The sequence below is a fragment of the Lissotriton vulgaris genome, chromosome 7 (genome assembly GCF_964263255.1).
Source record: "Lissotriton vulgaris chromosome 7, aLisVul1.2, whole genome shotgun sequence".
Lineage (NCBI taxonomy): Eukaryota > Metazoa > Chordata > Amphibia > Caudata > Salamandridae > Lissotriton > Lissotriton vulgaris.
In genome coordinates, this window is record NC_141695.1 from 81,596,687 (window position 1) to 81,617,435 (window position 20,749).

The 20,749-nt window shown below is 40.5% G+C and overlaps 1 protein-coding gene across 1 annotated transcript in view; it reads left to right on the forward strand.

Moving 5' to 3' along the window:
- Positions 1 to 20,749, forward strand: part of LOC147700830 (putative DBH-like monooxygenase protein 2) — a 275,994-nt gene that overhangs the window by 80,019 nt on the left and 175,226 nt on the right. The window contains exon 6 of the mRNA XM_086928503.1: positions 6,871 to 6,973. Coding sequence (XP_086784629.1) covers positions 6,871 to 6,973 — 103 coding nt within the window. The remainder of the gene's footprint in view (positions 1 to 6,870; positions 6,974 to 20,749) is intronic.

Consider the following 20,749-nt stretch of genomic DNA (forward strand, 5'->3'; position numbering starts at 1 on the left):
ACGTTTGCCATGCAAATACACATAGAATTGGTGCTACGAATCCCCCTTATTACAGTTGCGCATAAGGCACCCCATCACCATAGCACATGTGTCCCACACGCACTTCATCACCTCCAAACGGCTGGGGACAACATTTCTTATTAACATTTTTAAGCGGCCAAATCCAACCAACCGCACGTCATCGATGTTCACGAGAGTGTGGGACGATGCGAATGCCTGCTACTGTCGACTGAGGTGAGATGTACGGCCCATTTAAATAATCACTTCACACAGATATCAAGGAGGCAAGCTATAGCAAGACTGAATGCCACCAGAGGGTTGACAAGCCTAACTAAAACCTACGAGTCGCGCCAAACTAAACCATCCATGCACAACGCCCTAGTAAATAATGGCCTGCCAATAAAATAACTGAATCTGGGCTGGAAATCACTGAGCAACATAGCCAGATACAGGCTGTGCAATTATAGAGCCGAATCCTTGCTACGCTTACTACGTTGGTGTCCTACATAACTGCAACACCGATGGGGGCCGTGAGTAAGTGTGGTGCTACCCGTATCTGTGTGATAAGTGGAGGGGCTGCCCCCACTCTATTCATCCTGCAACTCTCCCAGGCGCAAGTTTCAGCACAGCACTGTGAAGCTAAAGACGGCTGTTCGTGCATTTTGGCGCAGAGCTTAGGCACCCGCACCCATTCCATTGCCCGCCTGGCCGATTTGCATCATTGGAATATCACAAACTAGTCCCTTCCATTACAGACAAAGCAATTTACAGAGAAAGACGCACTCTTCTCAACAAATCAAGCATAGCCTTGGATTGCTATTTCATGATGCACCATACTCAAACTGCTATCTTCACCGCTGTCAAAGTACATTTTATATGCCATCCTCTTACAATTTCCCAGAAGGAGATTTGGCGGGGAAAACTAAGTGCGTATTGTACTAAATCATGAAATTCACCCTTCTAAATAGTGACAACGGAAAGGGCACCCTGCACAATCATTCCAAATGCCTCGCGTTATGTTAAATAAAATATAACTAACAATGACGCATTAGCTCAGGAACCTTTAGTTAATGCATCATTTCAGCTGAAAGTTCTGACTGCACTAGCCCCATGCCGGGCTCCAATTTGCTAACTTCACTCAATAGAGCGCTGGTAAAAACCTGGCAGCACTACTTTACCCAACTGCTTTAAAATGCCACAGTTAGAGCAAGTTTCCCAGCTGGAGATGATGTTACGAGCCAACGAAGGGAAAGAGATCCCCGCACCCGGTCCCCCTCTGCCCACCCACGTCGCCCAGGAAGGAGCCCGTGAGCCCAGGGGCCCGCCGGCAGCTGCAGACCACCGAAGCAGACCCAAACCCTCATTCCTATACCGATAATCCGTGGCTGCCCCCAGGCCCCCCGAGCACACCCGTCTCCCTACCTGGCGAGATAGATGGCCTTCGACCTCGACGCGCTTTTCCTCATCGCCTCTCTCCACGGGCTCTGCAGTGCTGAAACGCCACCCTACGAGGATCCTCCAACCTCCGCCTTAATTTAAACCCTTAAAAACTCAAATGGAGGGAAAGTTAAACTAAAAAAGGCGGGAAGGGGGGACGCTTCTGTGGGCCCACAACCGGTCCGGTGTAGCAGAGGACGAAGAGACTGAGGTCCCTGCCCCAGGGACCTAAATAGGTCCCCAGTCCCTGCCCCCGGCCCCACCGGAAACGTGTCGCCGGATACTCCGGAAGTACTAAGCGACCGGTCACCCCATTGGGCTGACCGGCCGCCATGAACTCTAGACGAGGTGGGGCGGGGGCTGGGGGGCCGGGGGGCCGGGCCCTAAGTGCGTGCTCCTGGATGGTCACGCTTCTCAGTTGTGAAGTTTGGATTTGACATCAATGACATCCAGAGTTTTCCCAGTAGTGGTCTGTGTGTTATAGATCTGTAATTTATTTATTTATTCATTTGAAGAGTGCTTGGTAACACCGAACTGTGTAACCCCGCGCTGAAACATTGGAAATGAAGAGGTGGTACTCTCTTCTGCTTATCCTACCAGGATGAATGAACTCCTTGATTTAGCCGTTATTCCTTTTTAGCAAACAACCAGGTCTTTAGTTGTTTGTGGAATCTGCTTTCAAATGGCTCTGTTATTAGGGCCATCGGTAGGGTGTACCCTGTTTTCGCCACAAGGTATCTGAAGGAGCGTGCCCCAATTCTTATATATATTCTTGGTACCGACACCAGTGCTTTTCCCATGGATCTTAGGTTCCGTCCTAGGATGTATTCAGTTATCAGTGGATGAAATTATTTAGGACCGTTCTTTGTAAGAATGCGATGACAATGGCACAGTGCCTTAAACATGACTCTCGTTTCCACTGGTAGCCAGTGCAGTCCAATCAGGGCATTCTTCGTGTTAGCTCTTCTCGATAGACTAAGCACCAGTCGAGCTGCTGCGTTTTACACCCACTCAAGTTTGGACAGTCATTTTTTTGTGGCGCCAAGATATAAAACATTACCATAATCCAATTGGGAAGTTATTACTGCATGCACTATTGTTTTCCTAGCCTTCGATGGTAGAAGATCAGGGTCTTTCTCAGGATTTTCATGGCCCCATAGCATTTACCCGCTACCTTCCGAATTTGGCTGTTGAATGTCAACTCGGCATCAATCCATATTCTTAGGTTTTTTACTTATGCTTTTGGGTGGGTAGTTGGCTTAGTGACTCAAGCCACCACACCAAAGACCATATTGTTGGTGTCTTTCCCACAATCATATTCTCTGTTTTACTACCGTTTAGCTTGTGATAGTGGTTCGACATCCAGAGAAGAGGATTGCTGCTTGATCATGATTTTGTGACAGTGGTACAATTAGCTGTGTGTCATCTCCATAGGAAACGATCAACTCTTTATGTTGCTCCACTCGTTCAGCGAGTGGTCCCACATAGAGGTTGAATAGAGTGGTACTCAAAATGGAACCTTGTGTAACCCCCTGGGACAAGGGAATACTCTCAGATAAGTGTGTCTTTTGTGCCACTTGAAAGCTCTGCCCGGAAAGAAACAATGTCATCCATCTCAGAGTGTTACGCCTGATGCCACAAGCTTCAAGTCTTTCGAGGAGTTGCTAAGGTCTTGAGTATTCAACTGTGTTTTCTTTAATAAGAGGCATATGTATGTTTTTTTTAAGTCTTCTCGGAAAACTCCTTACATTAAGGAGTTGTTGATGAGTGTTCTGACTTGTATGGCAGCTGAAGTTCTTAAAATAGTGTTTTGAAGATGTGAGGTAGACAAGGGTCTGAATTTCCCGATTCATATACTGTGCATTGATATTGTAATGGTATCTGCCCCCTGGGGGTGTTGGTTTGAAATGTTGTGAACATTAACAAACAGCTGTATTAATTTTCTGTGTCCCACCTATGCCTCCTGATGAATCTGAAACACTCATACAGGAATGGTTTATAAAGGAGTGTATAAAAGCTCATGTTTCTGCCATAAATATGTAATTTCTAGGTACATTTGCCAGAAAGGCCAGTGCTGCCTCCATTGTCCATGTGGAGTGTGAACTGGTTTAGAGGGTAAAGGTTTTCCAGCTTTATAGTAGTAGGTTCGGATTCTTTGTACTATGCATCATGCAATTGCCCCCTTAGATACTGACTGATATGCTCTTAGTCACTCTTGAAAATAAGACAAACAGCTGCTTTCCCTTTCTAGGGGTCTTTCTTTCTTGGATGTAGTACAAAAGCTCCCTTTGCACATGCAATGTGTGTGGTGCTCTTTTTCCATGTGTTTTGGGATTTTGAAATAATGCAGGTCATTTGAATTGTTTGGTTGACATGGAATTGTGACACCTTGGGTATGAACTGAGAATTGGTTCTTAGAACTACCTTGTCTTTGTGTGTTTGTGGATAGGGTCCTTGGATGGTGTGTATTTGTAATTTGGTGAACCCACGCAGAAAAGTGATGACTATTATGGAGGCTGTTTTAGTGTTAGGGAATTGAGTTCCTCTTTGTACATGGGTTCAAATGTTTCTGTCATTAGTTGACCAAGCATGTTGCTTAGATTCCACATAGGTGTTGGTGTGGCCTTATGTGGGGCTACCTTCTTTGAAACTTTCAGGAAGCTTTATTACCAGTGATGTGAAAAACTGTTTCCTGACAGTATACGCTGCAATTGCAGTCAGGTGGAACTTGAGCGAAACATATGTTATTCAGTAGATAGGTATGTTGGCACTTTGATGCCCTGAGTCCTGCTTACTAACATGTTTTGTCTCACACAATTGGACATATCTGTTCCATTTATAGCATTTGTGTGTACTAGCTCTTTTTGCATCTTGAGTTTTTCCGTTGTTCTGGATGGAAGCTAAAGTTGACCAAATTCTAGGTACTCAAGTGCCATGTTGATAGATTTAGAGTGGGTCCAGGTATTATAATTGTCCACTTTACATTATGAGCAGGTTGTGTTTGAGAGGAAACCTATGTCCTCGGTCTAAAAACCATGTTTGCCTGGCATCTGAGGTTCAGAATTTATCCGGAAACATTGCTATTAGGGTTATCAGTGGAAAGGCGTATTAAAATGTCTCTGACAAGTCTTTCAACAGAGCTTCAGGACTGTGGGTACCTGGACAAGTAGTTTTGGCATCTTACGATTTGTGCAATTGTGAACAAGTCCAGTGCCTCTTTATATAGCTCTCACGCGAGGGATGTATTTGCGTGCATGGTTATGGTTAGCCTGCCTGCTTCTACATTTTGTATGCCTGGTAGGTGAACCATCAACAGCATTGTTCTATTTGAATTGCCATATCTATATCACCTGTAATTGTTGGGACAAGTGGAAACATTTCAACTTTCCATGCTTGTTGAAGTAGAACAAAACTGTCTTTCCCTTCACCTGCACCTCGACCTGGAAGAGCTTCTGTGATAGAATATTGTCTTGAGTTCCAGAAGGTTTATGTGTTACATACATTACATACATACATTACATTATACATTACATTACATTACATGTGTTTCACTTCTTCCATTGGGTAACAAAGGCCCCTGATCTTTAGATTGTCCAGGTGTAATCCCCATCCTGTGTGAGAATTATCTGTGGAAATGGTCACTTTTGCAATTAGTAGCTTGAATGGTTTCCCCACAGTAATGTGGTGTGTGTTCCTCCAGCTTGTTTCCTTTTGATTCCTCTCTGTGACAACCACTTGATTCTCACACCTGCCTGTGATCTCTGAACATTTGATGACTTGTAATAGACACAGGGGAAGCTTGACCTGTGGTGTGAGCAGTATACATGATGCCATCAAAATAAACAAGATGATGGACGGAATGTTGCACATTGGCAAAACATTCACCCCAGTCACAGATCTGGGTTTAATCCATCATTATTTTGCTCACCAAGCCACCCCATTTCAGACATGAACTGGGGTGGTGTGTAGTGCAAAAAAATTATCGATTTAGGCCCAGATCTCTGTACTGGGGTGAATGTATGACATTGTTCTGCATTCTGTCCATCAACTGTTGTTTTTGCATTTGTCGCCCCGACTGGGACGGATATGCTCAGACGTGAGTCCCGTGCTCTCCGCACCACTGGAGTCAAGCTATCCTGGCTGATAGCCAGAAACCGATCCTAGGATGCTTGATTCTGGTCCAGGGAAGACATGGCTTGACAGTTCGGGCTGGACTTTTCCCATGAGGCACAGGGTCAAGGCTGATTTGCATATGGCCATGTCTGAACTGGGGTGGCGTGGAGTGCAAAAAACATTAGATTTAGGCCCAGATCTCCGTACTGGGGTGAATGTATGACATTGTTCTGCATTCTGTCCATCAACTGTTGTTTTTGCATCATACCCATCAGGTTCATTACTGTCTTCACTGGCTGGGAATTACCCTTCCAGCCTCGAGGTATAGGCAAGTTTGTTTAGTTAATGCCTTGACAGTTTTTGGCTCTGGGGGAGCTCTTTCTAACCTTAAGTTCAGTATCACCCCCAAGAATAACTTTACCTGTTCAGACTGCGGCAAAGAATTCTCCTGGTTAATTGAGAACCCAAATTTGTGGAGCATCTGGGTGACAGTTTATGTAGCCTTTTGTGACTTATGAGTTTGCCATTAATGGCCAGTTATCCAAATAAATATCAGTAGACGTTTATGCCTTGTCTCAGATGTTTGGCTGCTGATGCTAGATATTTAATTAATACCCTTGTTCAAGATTGTATGCGAAAGGGTGCACTTTCTCTATGATGTATCTGAGGTATTTTCTGTGTCTTTGATTAATTGTGAAATATAGATAGGTGACCTTTAGCTCTATGGTGACCATGAAATCTACTTTTTTCAGGAGTTGGATGACCTCTTGCAACATTGCCATCTTGAAGTGTTGTTTAAAAACCTGAGGTCTAGCATTGTCCTTAATGTGCAATCCTGTTTTACTACTAGGGAACAGGAGAAATAACCCCCCTTTCTTGTCAGTCTATGATACAATCTATCTATAGCTTGTTTCTTGATGAGTTCTTTACCTCCTGGTGCAGTTCTATTTCTTTCCTATATTAGACACCTCGATGTTCAACTCTTGCTGTAAACCACTTCCCAGAATGCATCCTCTTTCGACTATTAACTATTATCTACAATTCAGTCTCCTTTTCCAATACTTGACTATGCACTGTAAAAAACTCTGTCCTCTTCAGCACCAGTTTCTTTGTAGAGAGAATTGTATTACATAATTCAAACTGACACATATCGATGTCAAATTATTTTAATTTGAAAGTGCATTATATGTCACATTTCCGGTTTTCCTGTTTCACAAATGATACAACAATTCCTGAGCAAATATTTTAAACATCAGTCATGTGGTCAGCTTAGTTTTTGTCTCCTGTTTTGTTATAATGATATATTTTCTTCCTCTGCAGGCATTTACATTCCCCAGCAATGCTGGCATCCCACTGGGTAAAGGTGTCGCTCCAACCTACGTCAGACTAGAAATCCACTATAACAACATTATGTTGCAAAGCGGTAGGTACTTGATTGTGGGATATGAGAGTGTATTTTTGACTTTAGCAAGAACCAGATCACTTGGGATGAAAGGTGTTGCTTCTTTTGTAGGTTTCTTAATTCCTGGTTATAATGCTCAAAACTCCATGATTGTGACAGTACTCCTGCATAGGGTAAACTGCAGCATTTATTTCACACCAAATTACAAAGTAAAAATGTGCCCATTTAGGAAAAATCTGCAAAAAAGAAATACAAAAATTAACATATAAACAACACTTTAAATTGTATTGTGTTGTTTTGTAATTGCATTTATATAGCACTTACTAACTCTGACGAGGAGTTAAAGTGCTTTGTCGGTGGTAAGGATTAGTGATGAATAAGTATAGTGAAATATGAAATATAGTGAAATATGAAAATAATTTGAACAGTGGATATGTTAGTCTGTTATTTGGATTGAGCAGGATAGTGGAGGGATACTAGAGGGAAAAGGTTTGCATTTATATAGCGCTTGCTAGCCCTGATGAGGTGTTGAAGCGCATTTAGGCGAGTAGCAGGCTACTCCAGAATTAAAAAAGGATTAATGGTGAATTAGTCTTGGGAAATATGAAATTAATTTTAGCGGTGGGCATGTTAGTCTGTTATTTGTGTATAAAAGGATAGTGGAGGGATGGAAGAGGGACGGGTGTGCATTTATATAGTACTTGCCACCCCTGATGATATTTTGAACCACTTTTTGGCAGGTACCACACTACTCTGAAAGCCAAACAGGATTAGTGGGAAGTTAGTATGGGGAAATATGAAATTAGTTCGAGTGGTTGGCATGTTAGTTTGTTATTTGTGTAGAAAAGTGTAGTGGGGAGTTGGAAGAGGGAAGGGCTTGCATTTATATAGTGCTTGCTACCCCTGATGATGTTTTGAAGTGCTTTTTGGCAGGTAGCACACTACTCTGAAACCCAAACAGGATTAGTGGGGAATTAGTATAGGGGAATATGAAATTCATTTGGGTGGTAGACATGTTAATTTTTTGGGGGGAGATCACAGCAGAAGGAGGGGGTTTGGGATGAGTAAAGGGGAGGGGGGAAAGTCAGAGGTAAGAAGTTAGAAAGGTTTGTCTGGAAGAAATAGTAAAAGAGGTATTAGATGATGCAAAGAGGGATCGAGGAGGAAAGAGTCGAGAAAGGGTTATTTTGGGGATCATACTAGTGGTATGGGGTTTGGGAGGAATGAGAGAGTGGAAGTCGAGTTTATATTGATAGAGGTATATGATGAGAAATAGGGTAGTGCATTGGAAAGAGTAGTAGAATGAGGTTTGAGATGAGTCAGAGTGGAAGTAGAGAGATTTAGGGTGAGAACTAGGGTAGTGTATTGGATATGCTGAATGAGAAGCAACATAATAAATATGAAGTTACATTTATCATTGGAAGGCATATATATATATATATATATATATGCATAAGGAAGGTAATATATGTAGATTAAAGTTTCATTTAGCAAACCTAGACTTTCAAGTGTCGTACTTTAAATTATTTCATTTGTTTTTATTTTTTGTAATTCAATATTGAAGCAATTGTAGATAAATAGTATGATGAAAGATTTACTTGTTTATGCAGTCTTGTATATACATGTTAAACATAGAATAACGTAACTATAAGTAATATGTACATTTTGTAAGCAGAATTAACAAATATCTATATCTTGAAAAACATCATTAATATACATGTTTATACAAAGCAATACTCATATGTTGGTATACATCTGTAGTGCAAATAAATGCTTGGGGATAGTCTGTATATTTATGTTTGAGTATTGTGGTTATGTGAGGAAAAGCCAATTCTTGGGTAGTCTTCTGAAGATAAGGAGGATATCCGTGGATCAGGTATTTGGAGAAAATTGATTGCATCTTCAGCTTGCTGTTAATGGTCCATTAATGCAAATCATAGTGTACAGGAACTGGTGCCTTGGTGGCTTTAACCCACCCAATATCATCCGGTGATCTTATGTTCAGGGGTTAAGAGTTCAAGAAAGATTTTGCCATACTAGAGTAGAGGTTCCTTTGTTGAATGTATTTTGTGATTTCATTCCTGATGAATGGCATTTCTGTTCCATGTATTGCTTTGTGGGTGATACAAAGCAGCTTAACTGTGGTTCTTCTGGCAACCAGTAACTGATGAAGGGTTCTCAAGTCAGGGGAGATATGGGCTTGCCGCTTTATATGTAAGACTAATCTGGCAGAAGAGTTCTGAATCCTTTGTAGTGTTTTCATAGTTGTTAAAGATGACTCGTGGTAGATGCTATTGGCGTAATCGAGTTTGGACAGAATGAGAGAGATGGTAGACTGGAGCTTCTGTGGAAATCCCATGTGGGGGATGATGCTTCACTGGGTTTTTATAGTATCAAAGCTTGATCATGCTAGTTTGTCCACTTGAACACTCTTTGATAGCTTGGAGTCCACAGTCATTCCGAGGTTTCTTACTTCCTTTGATACTTTAGGCGATGTTTCCTGATCATCAGGCCATGTGGCGAGTGGGTCATAATTTGTCCAGTTGCCGCACATGATTATTTACGTTTTGGAAGAATTCAATTTGAGATGGGTACATGTCATCCACTGATCCACACCTTTCAGCAACTGCAGCAGTATACTAGTTTGAAGCAAACTTAACTTTTGTACATTGCAGTTCCAAAGACCTTCATTAAATACCTTCTTTACATATTTAAGGTGAAAGGAATCTCTTCTGGATTTCAGTTAAACTGGCACAAGAAGACATATCTCCCTCTTACAAAGTTGTGTTCATCATAATTTGACTACTTTGAGAATAATATGGATGGGATTAATAAGGTTTAGGTTGGGTACATTCCCCCCACCACATTTACTTGTATCTGTTTTTTGATGACTTTTGTTCACTAGATGAAAAACTACACTGAGAACAACATTTGCATAGCAGTTGACACCTGAACTGTTTTCCATATAGCAGCCTACAATATCTCCATCATTTTCCAGTTTTCTTTTCTTACCAGAATCTACTTTGTCCGTCCGTCTTTTAATTTCATCAGCATTTATACACTCTTTTGTAACCTTCCATTTTGGGCAGATTATCCTTTTCTCATAAACAGGGTATTGTCCTAAGTTAGGAGCCAATACACTTCTTAACCGATTGTATGCTCTCAGACACCTTACATCAGGATTAACCTTCTTTTAATCAAAAACAATCAGTACAATGTTCTATTGTGCAATAATGCTACCTAGGACATTCATTCTTTAAATACAGTACTTCCAATATTAACAAAAGCTGCATCTATACTTAAGCCTTGTGATTTATGGGCAGTAACAGCATATGCTAGAGAGAAGGGAAACTGTTGGCTCCTCACATATCCGTCTTCATTAGCACAAAACCTACAACACAACAGCCAATCTGCTTCATGCATCTATCTGATCAAATGTTATGAGCAAGTATTCAACCTCATCCCTGATTGGGACATTTAAAACATCAGTTACTTTGCTTTTGCATCACTTACTAAACCTTCCTCCACAGTTAAATTATGGTGCAAATGTACTTGACAGTTTTTGCTAACATGTACAATATTTTCAAATTCTGCAGTTTTGGATACACACTTATCGAAAGCATCCAGTTTTGCTTGTAGCTTATCTGTAAGTAGTATTGTGATATCCTGATGTTCCATTTTTTCAAAAGCTGTCATTTAAAAAATATCTTATTTTTCCAGTTGTAGTAATTGTTCATTAAACTTGGAGCACTCTTGAATGTTAAGGTTAATGTTACAGGATTTCTAAAGCGCAGTGTTAGTATTTAACAAACTATAGACTTCTGTTCAGCTGCTGTAACATTAGATGGAAATAGTTTCGTCATAAGTCGATTTTCCAAAGCATGTTTCCCCTTTTGTTAGAAATCCTATTCTTATGTCCTTCAATACAGGTGCACAGAGCACTCAATGGCTCCTTTACAGCATTGAAAGAGTATTCATAACAGTCATAGTGTCCAAGTAATTTTGATTCAGTATCGGTATCAAAATCTTTACTTCGGTTAGTTTCCACCATAAAAGATACATTTTTTAAAACACTTTTCATTTGAGATACAGTTAATGTAAATATGTCAATTACAAATCAGCACTGTAGGGGTATTTAAATAAAATGACAATGATATTACCAGACTATCGCCTTTAGAACGTATCTATTACCATACATATATTAAAATATAGGCTTAGGCAATTTAACAAAAACAATATTTTTAAAATTCATGTTTTTTTCATTCCATTTATACATTCAATTATGTTTGAGTGAAAATTTCAGTTTTGAACAATCTCTTTGATTAAGTCGATTTAGAATCCTAGTATTCCATTAATACACACAGTTTATAAAGTGCAGGTGTATATTTTTCTAAAACAATTACAGAAGTATACATATTCCTAACCTGTCATAGTTTCAGCCCAACTTTAGCTCTTATAAGGCTCACATTAAATAAATATCTACTCACACTGAAACCAATCTATTGTGAGGTGTCTGTCTGTAGTATACGTTCTGCCTCACTACAACATCTGGTGTTCACGTTTCTAGACGTGTAGATCATTTTCTTTGTTGTCATTTGAGCATAATACGCACAAATCACTACTTTTGCCCTCATTAGTATTGCCCCATCTTGATGTGTTGGCATTTGTTTGGAGCACCCCATATCTAAACTTCATGTACAAGGATTTCACTAGTTGGGGGCGTACCTCGTCCAAAGAGGGTTCAAACTGTGCTGCATCTTTAAAGAGCAGAACGTTTGATGTTAAAGACCCAATAGAGGAGCTATGTAGCACACTGTGGTTAATATGAACCCCGAAAGTGGCCTTTCATAATTTTATACAGGCTGGTGTCAACTGGGAGGGCTCTTCCCAGTAGTGAGATAACCCCAGCTTCATCGTCCATGATGCAACATGTTTAAACCATGGGATGTCCCTACTCTGATCGTTATTAATTATCTCTTATAAGCCTTCTTTATGGTAAACTAGCTCAGGAGTTGACCATATCCTCAAACAGAATAAGAGAGGTCTTAGCAATGCATGATGGTCAGTGTGTTTAATATTTAGATCCATGACAATCGGAATTAAAGGCGTTCTACTAGGGAGACTTAGTAATTTCCTAAAAAATGATTTTCCTCCCAGTTCAAAGTTCTTTTTACAATAAGGTCCCCATATTTCAGCTCCATAAAGGGAAGCTGATTGTGTTTTGTATTTAAATACTTCCAGAGCAGGGGATACTGCCTTCGAAGTACTCTCCCCATGCTTCTTTAAAATGGGTGAAGAATTTTGTTTTAAAATTATCTTATTTTTTTCCAATTGCGGCTTCAAAGACAACTTAGTATCTAGTGTGATGCCTAAATAGCTAAAACATTGCACGTACTCTAGTTTTGGGTTATTAAGCACTAGATTCTTTTTAAACGTTCTATGTGGATTTATTGACATGTATTTGTTTTTTGCTGGAATTAATCTCGAGGCCTTTCATAGCACAATATGTTTGGAAGGAGTTCATTAGGCATTGCAATCCCTTTGATGTTTGTGAGATTAAGATTGTTTCATCAGCAAATAAGAGTGCTGGCACTACATCAACCCCAACTAAGGTGCGTTGTTCTTGCAGCCACCCAGATAATTAGGGATGTCATTTACAAAGAGTGAAATAAAATTTGGCGCCAGTATGCACCCCTGGCACTCAACCCTTCTCAATGGTATTGCCTTGGTAAGTTATTTTTTTTTTTTTACAGAGTTTTATATAGCGCGAACTAGACCCGAAGCAAATCGGGTACCAGAGCGCTTTACATAGCACCACTTACGTTACATGAGGACACACATCTTACTTTAGCAAAATTGTCATTGTGGAGCCTAATTATTTGTATGAGCAATTCACCTGGGACCCCAGAGTAAATTTCAGGGTCCGAGATCAAATTCTGCCTTTAAATCTACGAAAGCAATGTATAAGTGACCCCCTCTGAGATGTATGTATTTCCAGCATAAGCATGTACATCTAAATACTTGGTCAATCATACTGGTTTTAATTCTGAAACCTACCTGGAATTTTCAGAGCACCTTATTGTCTTCAATCCACTCATTTAGTCTATTTAAAATGTGCCTAGCAAAAATATTTTGTAAAATATCTATTAAACTTATAGGGCGATAGTTTGCTGGGTCTTATCGATTGCCTTTTTTAAAAATCGTGGTAATTTCTGCCCCTTTCACTGTTTTAGTTATTGGAGTGCCTGCGACTATTGCATTACATGTAAGGTTTATGTTAGGACCCCAAACACCAATATCATGTTTAAATAAATTTCCCGGGATTTTATCAGGTCCTGGCGGTTTCCCTGGCTGGACTGCATTGATTGCCACTACTGTTTCTTTCTAGATAAAGTGTAGATTGGGAACCTTTGTAATAAGTGGCAGTTCTTCTATGGTTTCAGATTGCAAGTGTTCGATATCTGAAAAAAGACGGGAAAAATGTTCAGTCAAGGTATTAGCATCCAGAAAAAGGTCCCTTTTAACGCTTCTTAGACGATTCCTTTTGCTATTAATCTCCAAAAACAAGAATGGCCCTTGGACTTCACAGCGCTAATCAAATCTGTCCAGGTATCCTCATCCCATGTCTTTTTAGCATTTGCTAGAGTTCTCTTGTATTTAAACCTTTTTGCCCTGGTTATAATTACATTATTATTTTTGGTCGCCTGGATAAGTTCTGCTTTTGCTATCTGGCAATCTTTGTTGTACCAGGGATTTGCTGCTTCATCACACCCCTTTCTACCTATACTACTCTCCTTGGGTATTTTGCGTATAACCGGGGCTAGAGCATCTACCAGAAAATTATGTAAATATAGCATTCGAATTTCATCCTCAGGTAAATGAATAAAAGATGTAATAGTATCTGCCACGATATTGATATTGTAGATGCTTGCCATAGACTGGGTGTTCCCCAGAATATATGGCCACTTTAATGCTCGTCGGTTGTTGCTCAATTTGGTGTCGTCCCCATGTATGATGTTATCACTGCCACCCGAAGGAGCCGAAAGAAAAGGTTGAGACACTAACGACAACTGTAGGGGGCGATGATCATTCTCAGTTCTCGGATTTATTTTTAAGTTGAGAACATGTGGCCAAAAGTCTATTGATACCAATATGTAATCTATATGACTCCGAGAGGTGCCTCTGAAAAATGTGTGTGCGTTTGGTCTATCGAAGGGCAAACGACCATTGCACACTCTAAGTCCGTGACCTGTAGTGAGCTTCATGATTTGTGCAACTGCTACAGTGCACCGCACTTCCAGGTTGCTTTCTATGGCTGGAATACCTATTGCTGTATCGGTTCATAATTACAGTTGAGGTCTCCACCAACAACTACCTGCATCTCTGACCCCAATGTGCTCAGTAAGGAATCAAGCTGTTCAATTATTAATGATTCTTTGGTGCCAGGGCTAGGTCAGTTATAAATATTTATTAGATATAGTTCTTTACCATCCCATATAACCAGTTTTAAACCAACCATGTCTTGTGACTAGATATACAGTGGGATAATGTGAATTTCAAGGGTAATCTTTATCCATATTACTAAGCCCCGTGATGGTCTACCTTTTGCTGAGGGGCTTGCATTCACACTGAATGTCTTATACCCCACTCTATGGGGAGTTTCCAGTGACCAAGTCTCCTGTGGGAGGCAGATAACGCTCTGCTCGATATATTAATTCCAGACCATGTCTGTTAGATGTCTATTTAATCCTGCTATGTTCCACGAGGTGAGTACTTCCATCGTCTTAAGTAGCTCTAAGGTCAAATTTACCTCATCTTCGATATTATCATTAGATGGAATTATCATATTGGTTTCTAGTAACTGAGCAGAATGTAACCCTGTAAGAGAGACTTGCATTCTAGGTATAACCCCTGCCCCCACCCGGTTAGGAACTTCATGGATACCACTTGTCTTCAAAGCACATTGAAGCATATCTACGCTCTGCTCATATAAAGGGTGTGCCTGGGCAATGGAGTCCTTTAACTGGGAAGTGCCTGAGCCGCTGTTCACTTTTTGGGGTAAGGGTTTTTGTTGTCAATCTAAGGTGTCTAATGATTCTAACAGTCCCTCAAATCTATTTGAAAGTGGAACAAGGGTATTCGGACCATTAGCATTGTTCCATGGGGCTGGTCTATAAAAATATCCAAGAGGGAGTGCACAAACACAAGTTTTTCTAAAGGAAATCTCCTCTCTGTTATTAAGTAAATTCAGAACCATCTGGGGCCGTCTGAAATTTATCACCACACAGTCGCCTTTTATGTTCTTTGTGGATTCACCAACCCACCCTACCCAGCAAACCATAAGAATATCTTCAATATTCAATGTGTTGAATCTTTTGATCTTGGTTAGCCAATCAACTGTTTTGGTCTGTAAATTAGTCCTAGACTCTTTCGGTTTTATTCTTAGAACAGGCACCCCGGCTAAAATCAACACATAGGGACATGAAGCGGGCGGTCATTTTAGGACATCAGTGTTTGGCATTAAATCTGTTCCTCTAGGGCTATATATTGCTCTTAGACCTGTTCGAGCTCCCAGATCATTGGAGACTATTTGTGCGGAATGTTTCTTAACCATTCTCCATTGTTTATCATGTTGTGTACGCTAGCCTACCTTGATCACTATCCACCCTAATATTAGTTGGTAGGGGGAGATTTGTTGTGATAAGATCTCAATCCATATTATTCATATAGCTCGCTGTATCCCTACTCAATGGAACCCTGCCTCCTGTTTGTATTGGTGCTGAGTTGTTGTTTGGTATCGTGTATCTTGCTGCCTTTCTTCATGTACACAGCATCGAACAGTACCACTACTATTCTTAATTTGGTCTGGTATAATATTCATCTGGTCTACATTCTTGTCCAGACAGCTAAGTTTCTCATTCATAAGTTCTTCAATCTGTGTTAACATGGCCCTGTGTACAGGGCCCACCTTGGCACGGCCCGCACGCGTCGCACGCTGCATGAGCCCTGAGCCCCTCTAATGCGACTCCTGGTGCGCTGTGGAGAGCCGCAAGGGGTGATGGGATTTGGGGTTCCTGCCTCCGGTAGGGCCGTTTGGCAGCAGGCTTCCCCGGGTCTCCGGGTCTCCACGTTGGCTTCTGGTGGCAGGTAGGCAAGAAACAAAAACAAAGTACTGGGCTCCCACGCTGCGGGAGCCCTGAAACCCTCATATGCGTCTCCTGGTGCACTGATGGCAGAACGCAGCCTGGAGCGCCGCAAGGGGTGATGGGATTTGCGGTTCCTGCATCCGGTCAGTTGGTTTGGCTGCAGGCTTCCCCAGCTCTCCACTGGTCTCCTGGTCCCTGCGTTAGCTTCTGGTGGCAGGTAGGCAAGAAAAAAAACAAATCCTGAGCCCCTCTTATGTGCCTCCAGGCGCACTGATGGCAGTACATGGTTGGAGTGCCGCAAGAGGTGATGGGATTTGTGGTTCCTGCCTCCGGTCGGCCCGTTTAGCAGCAGGCTTCCCCGGGTCTCCCCGGTTCTCCGGGTCTCCGGGTCTCCGCGCTGGCTTCTGGTGGCAGGTAGGCAAGAAACAAAAACAAAGTACTGGGCTCCTCCTTCAGTGGTGACAGACCCTGTAGCTCCGCGGGTAACCTCTGCTTTCCTGCAATCTCTCAGAGAGTGATATCTCTACCTGTTCACCTGCCAGTAATTTTGACTCAGTGCGCCATGCCTTGAACACCTGCAAAAGTGCCAAGTACATAAATAAGCTTTTGGTTGTTAATAAAATTTCCTTTGATGTGTCTGTCCAAACTACCATCATATTTAGTACTCCATGTGTTCCATCTTCTATGTTTTCTGTTACATTACGTTTATTTATGTACTGCTGAAGTACTACATAGAGACATGTTTTTTTTAAGATGAAGACTCCTGACTATAACTAGGGCTGTATATATCAAGCATATTAGTTTTTAAAAAATCTGTACTTTCAGGATCAAATTCAGCGAGATACAGTATTTCTGCCAGATACTTTAGTAGTCTATGTTGACTACTTCCAGGGCCTAGGCTTTCCCACACAATTCCTTTTGACTTGGAGAACAAACTAGCCAAGCTCAAATTGTATGAGAATTCATAAGAACCTATTTCTCTGCAGGAAAGCATTTTCAAGCAGAAGCTGAATTTTTTTTGGAATGGCACATTTCGCATACTGTTGTATGAAAGAAAAGACAGACTCATCACTGTCTGTACCAACTTTCAGGGCATCTTTTACCCATAACAGCATGTGAATATGTGGAGCACCTCTAGCTTGGAACTATTTGCACCAAAAGGAAATCAGTTACTCATCCAAGAGGAGGATTAGTATTGTTGCAGATGAAAGCCATCATTGCTTGAAAACTGTGTTTAAAATATCTGCATGCATTTCAGATCAAGCAAGCAAAGTTCTCCTGGAGTCTGGAGGTTGATGTCTTTTATGTTTGAATTTGCTTCTCACAGAAATTCAAGCATGTCGTCTCAAGCATACTCAGCACAACTGAGTGTTAAGAACCAAGTGGGTGCTACCAGGTTTCTCAACATGCATTTCAACTCACCGTGACATCGATACCAATATTCATTGGTGCCATGTTGACATGCCAATAAATTAATCAAATTGTAATCCAGATGTTCATCTTTTCCTTAAACTTTGTGAAGACATTTTCTTGCTCTAAAGCTTTTCAAATTCACTCCTGTCTTGAGAATGCATAAGATAGGCCTGATTACGCTACATTTACTCCCTATCTTCCCTACTGAAATAAATGCAGATGGTCTTTTATTTGCCTCCTAAAGTTTATGGAGGGGAGCAAAACAATTCAATATTATACTTACAAATTAGTCATGTTTTAAAGGACCATAGATTCTGGACTTAGTTTTGATGGATTTATCATAAGGCCAATAATAATTAAATATAAACACAACTTAATATCAAATTATACAGGTACATAGAAATCAATACAGAGCCGAGTCTCCGGATATAATTCATTCGGCACACAAGGCATAATGTGATGAACTCCAAAATCAAAATGCAACACAAAATGGAGTCCAATTCTCTTTTCATTGAGAAGGAAAAAAATGAAAGGTATCTTTCCCTACACTGCTTTAAATGAGATTCCTGCATATCTCTCTTATCTCATATACCAAAAGTGTCAGTACATGTTGACTTCCTAAGAAATACTCACGTCAAATGGGTCTGACAGCTTAAAGCTATGAAGCTCACTCTAAGATGCTCTTTCTTCTCCAAAAAAGCATAAGTCCGCCAAATCTGTCCCTGTGCATCATACAAAAATACAATGTCCAACCCACAATACGTCACATGATGAGCATTTTCATTGTAATACTTTCAGTATGTTTCCACAGGAGCCTTAATTTGTTCAGCTCCTCTCCCGTGGCCTTGGGTCCCTGATAGGCCGGAAAGAGAAGGCGTCCTCCCTTTTTGCCTCCCATTCTTGTTCAAAGACATTCCGGGTATCTCCTTAACCTAAGATTAACAAGGTGACTTCCTGCACCGGCAGTAGGATGAGAACATACTGTTATTTCTTGAGCAACCAAGGAGAAACGAAACTCAGAGCAACCTGCAATTTGGTCCAACAATGCAGGCAAACTTCACACAGTAACATTGTACGAGCATCATTTCCTCCTGCACATTATATATACAGGAATAATAAACTTTTCTAATACATACAAAGTTCGACTTAAATGTGCATACTACATTTCAAATGCTTATGTGATTTGAATAAATATATTTCCATAGTCATGAAACACTGCAAACAATACAACTATATTTAAGTGCATTTGAGCCATGAGCATAATGCATCCATACAATTGAGAGTGCTGTAAGCGCTCTATCAGGCCTGACAAGTCAGTCTCAAATAAAAGGTGAAATATGTAAGAAATAAACTGATGAAATTAAGGATCCTCTGAGTGTAGTCTAGCTGACCATTACTAAGCTGAGATGTATACAGACTGGTCATCATACCTACCCCCAATTCCTGTTGGTAAAAGATGCAAAAAAAATTGAGCTTCTAAACATTTCCCCAGACATTCAAGGGAGATCATTTTGCTTCTTTAATTTGAAAGAGATCACTTGAATCACCAATAATCTCTTTATGATTGAGAGGGTGGACACTCTAGTGTTCATAAATGTCTTCTGATTGGGATCAATCCACCTTTTCTATTTGAGCTCTTGATAATGATATGTCATTCTCCATATGGGGTACGTCTTGAAGGGCATCTACATTTTTATAATAAATATTGTTTTGTAAAAGATATATTATTGCTTTCTTGACTTTTAACCATTCACTAGAATTATAAGTGCTTCTTCCCAATCTCTCACCACCCCTAGTGTTTCAATTTTCTGCTTGAAATTTAACAGCACGTACGCAACTCTACATTTAGGACCTTTCTGGAGCTCGGTAAGAGGTATCTTACCAGGCTCTGGCTCCATACGGATTATAGCTTGTATTGGATGTACACACTGTCTTAGAAATGATACATAAACATTTACATTTTGAAGTTCTGCAGGGATAACAACTAAATTCTAAGCATTTTCACTAAAGGCCTTATCAGGACCAAAGCAATTAAACTGGAAATCATCACATACCTTTTCTACCTCTGCTGATGTACTATGCAAAAAAACTCCTATAAATAAGGCAGGAGCTTTTAAACATTAAAGCCTCCTAACTAATATTCCCATTTGTGAATGGTGTACAGCTAACATTCTGAAATGATGAAGCCAGTGAAGCGCCGTTTTCCCCCGGTAGGGAAGTGCGCCAAACCTGGAGGTACAGCAAAACCTGGTTGATGGGTATATTGGAAAACAAAATGTGTACGGTGGCTTTTTGTTCACAAATTTGGTCTTTTTAAACAATACTGTTTACGTTTTGTAAGCATATAAGCAGTGGACATTGAAATTGGTCCTTTCTGGGCCCTGTAGTTTTCTGGCATAAGCACCAACTGATTTCTGAATAGTGAGTGTAAAAGCGTTAAGTTCACCATGTTGTTCCTGCTTATGTTTCATTATTTAATCTTTCATTCCCTATGAATGTTTGCTTTTTTCAGGGTGTTGTTACTATTTCCTTTAGGGAGCATATTGCTCTTGCCTAGTGCGTAATTTGAATTTAGTCGCATCCAGGTGTTTATAGCAGATCAAATTGGACTGTAGTTGAAGGTAGTGTGAATTTCTCTCATTGGGGCAGTATGGTGTTCAGTAAGGGAGCAGATCTGGCACTCTGCCTATGACAGAAGCTGCAAGGCTCTGAGAAAATGGTTTGTGATAGCACTTTTAAGCATATTTGGGACATTCGGCAAATGGCAAAGTTTTCAGATGAATGTATAGTGTTGACCAATAAAAAACGAGCGCACATGTGCATTGTGAATTTAAATAAATGTGGAAAAATACTAGCTGTAGCGTCGTCTTTGCTTGTGGGAAAAATAAATGTGGATAAATACAGAAAAAATGCATAAAAAATAAATATGGATAGATACAGACGTAAATGACAAAAAAATAAATAACATAAAACCGGGATCCCTAATTATAAATGAAAGAGTTTATTTACAAACCCATTGTGCCAGTTTTGCGTCACTTTCAATATAGGAAAACTAAGAGTCTTGTAAATAAGCCCTAAAGAATATTTTCATGCATAATGACTTGATCCCTTACCTAATTCTGTCTCATCTCTGAATCATTTTAAAGGCCTGTTGGTCTATAGTGTAAATCTTACGCTGTAGGCACTTCCATACAGACACCTTCTGAACGCTGGCCTATAAGACAGGTGAAATGTATCA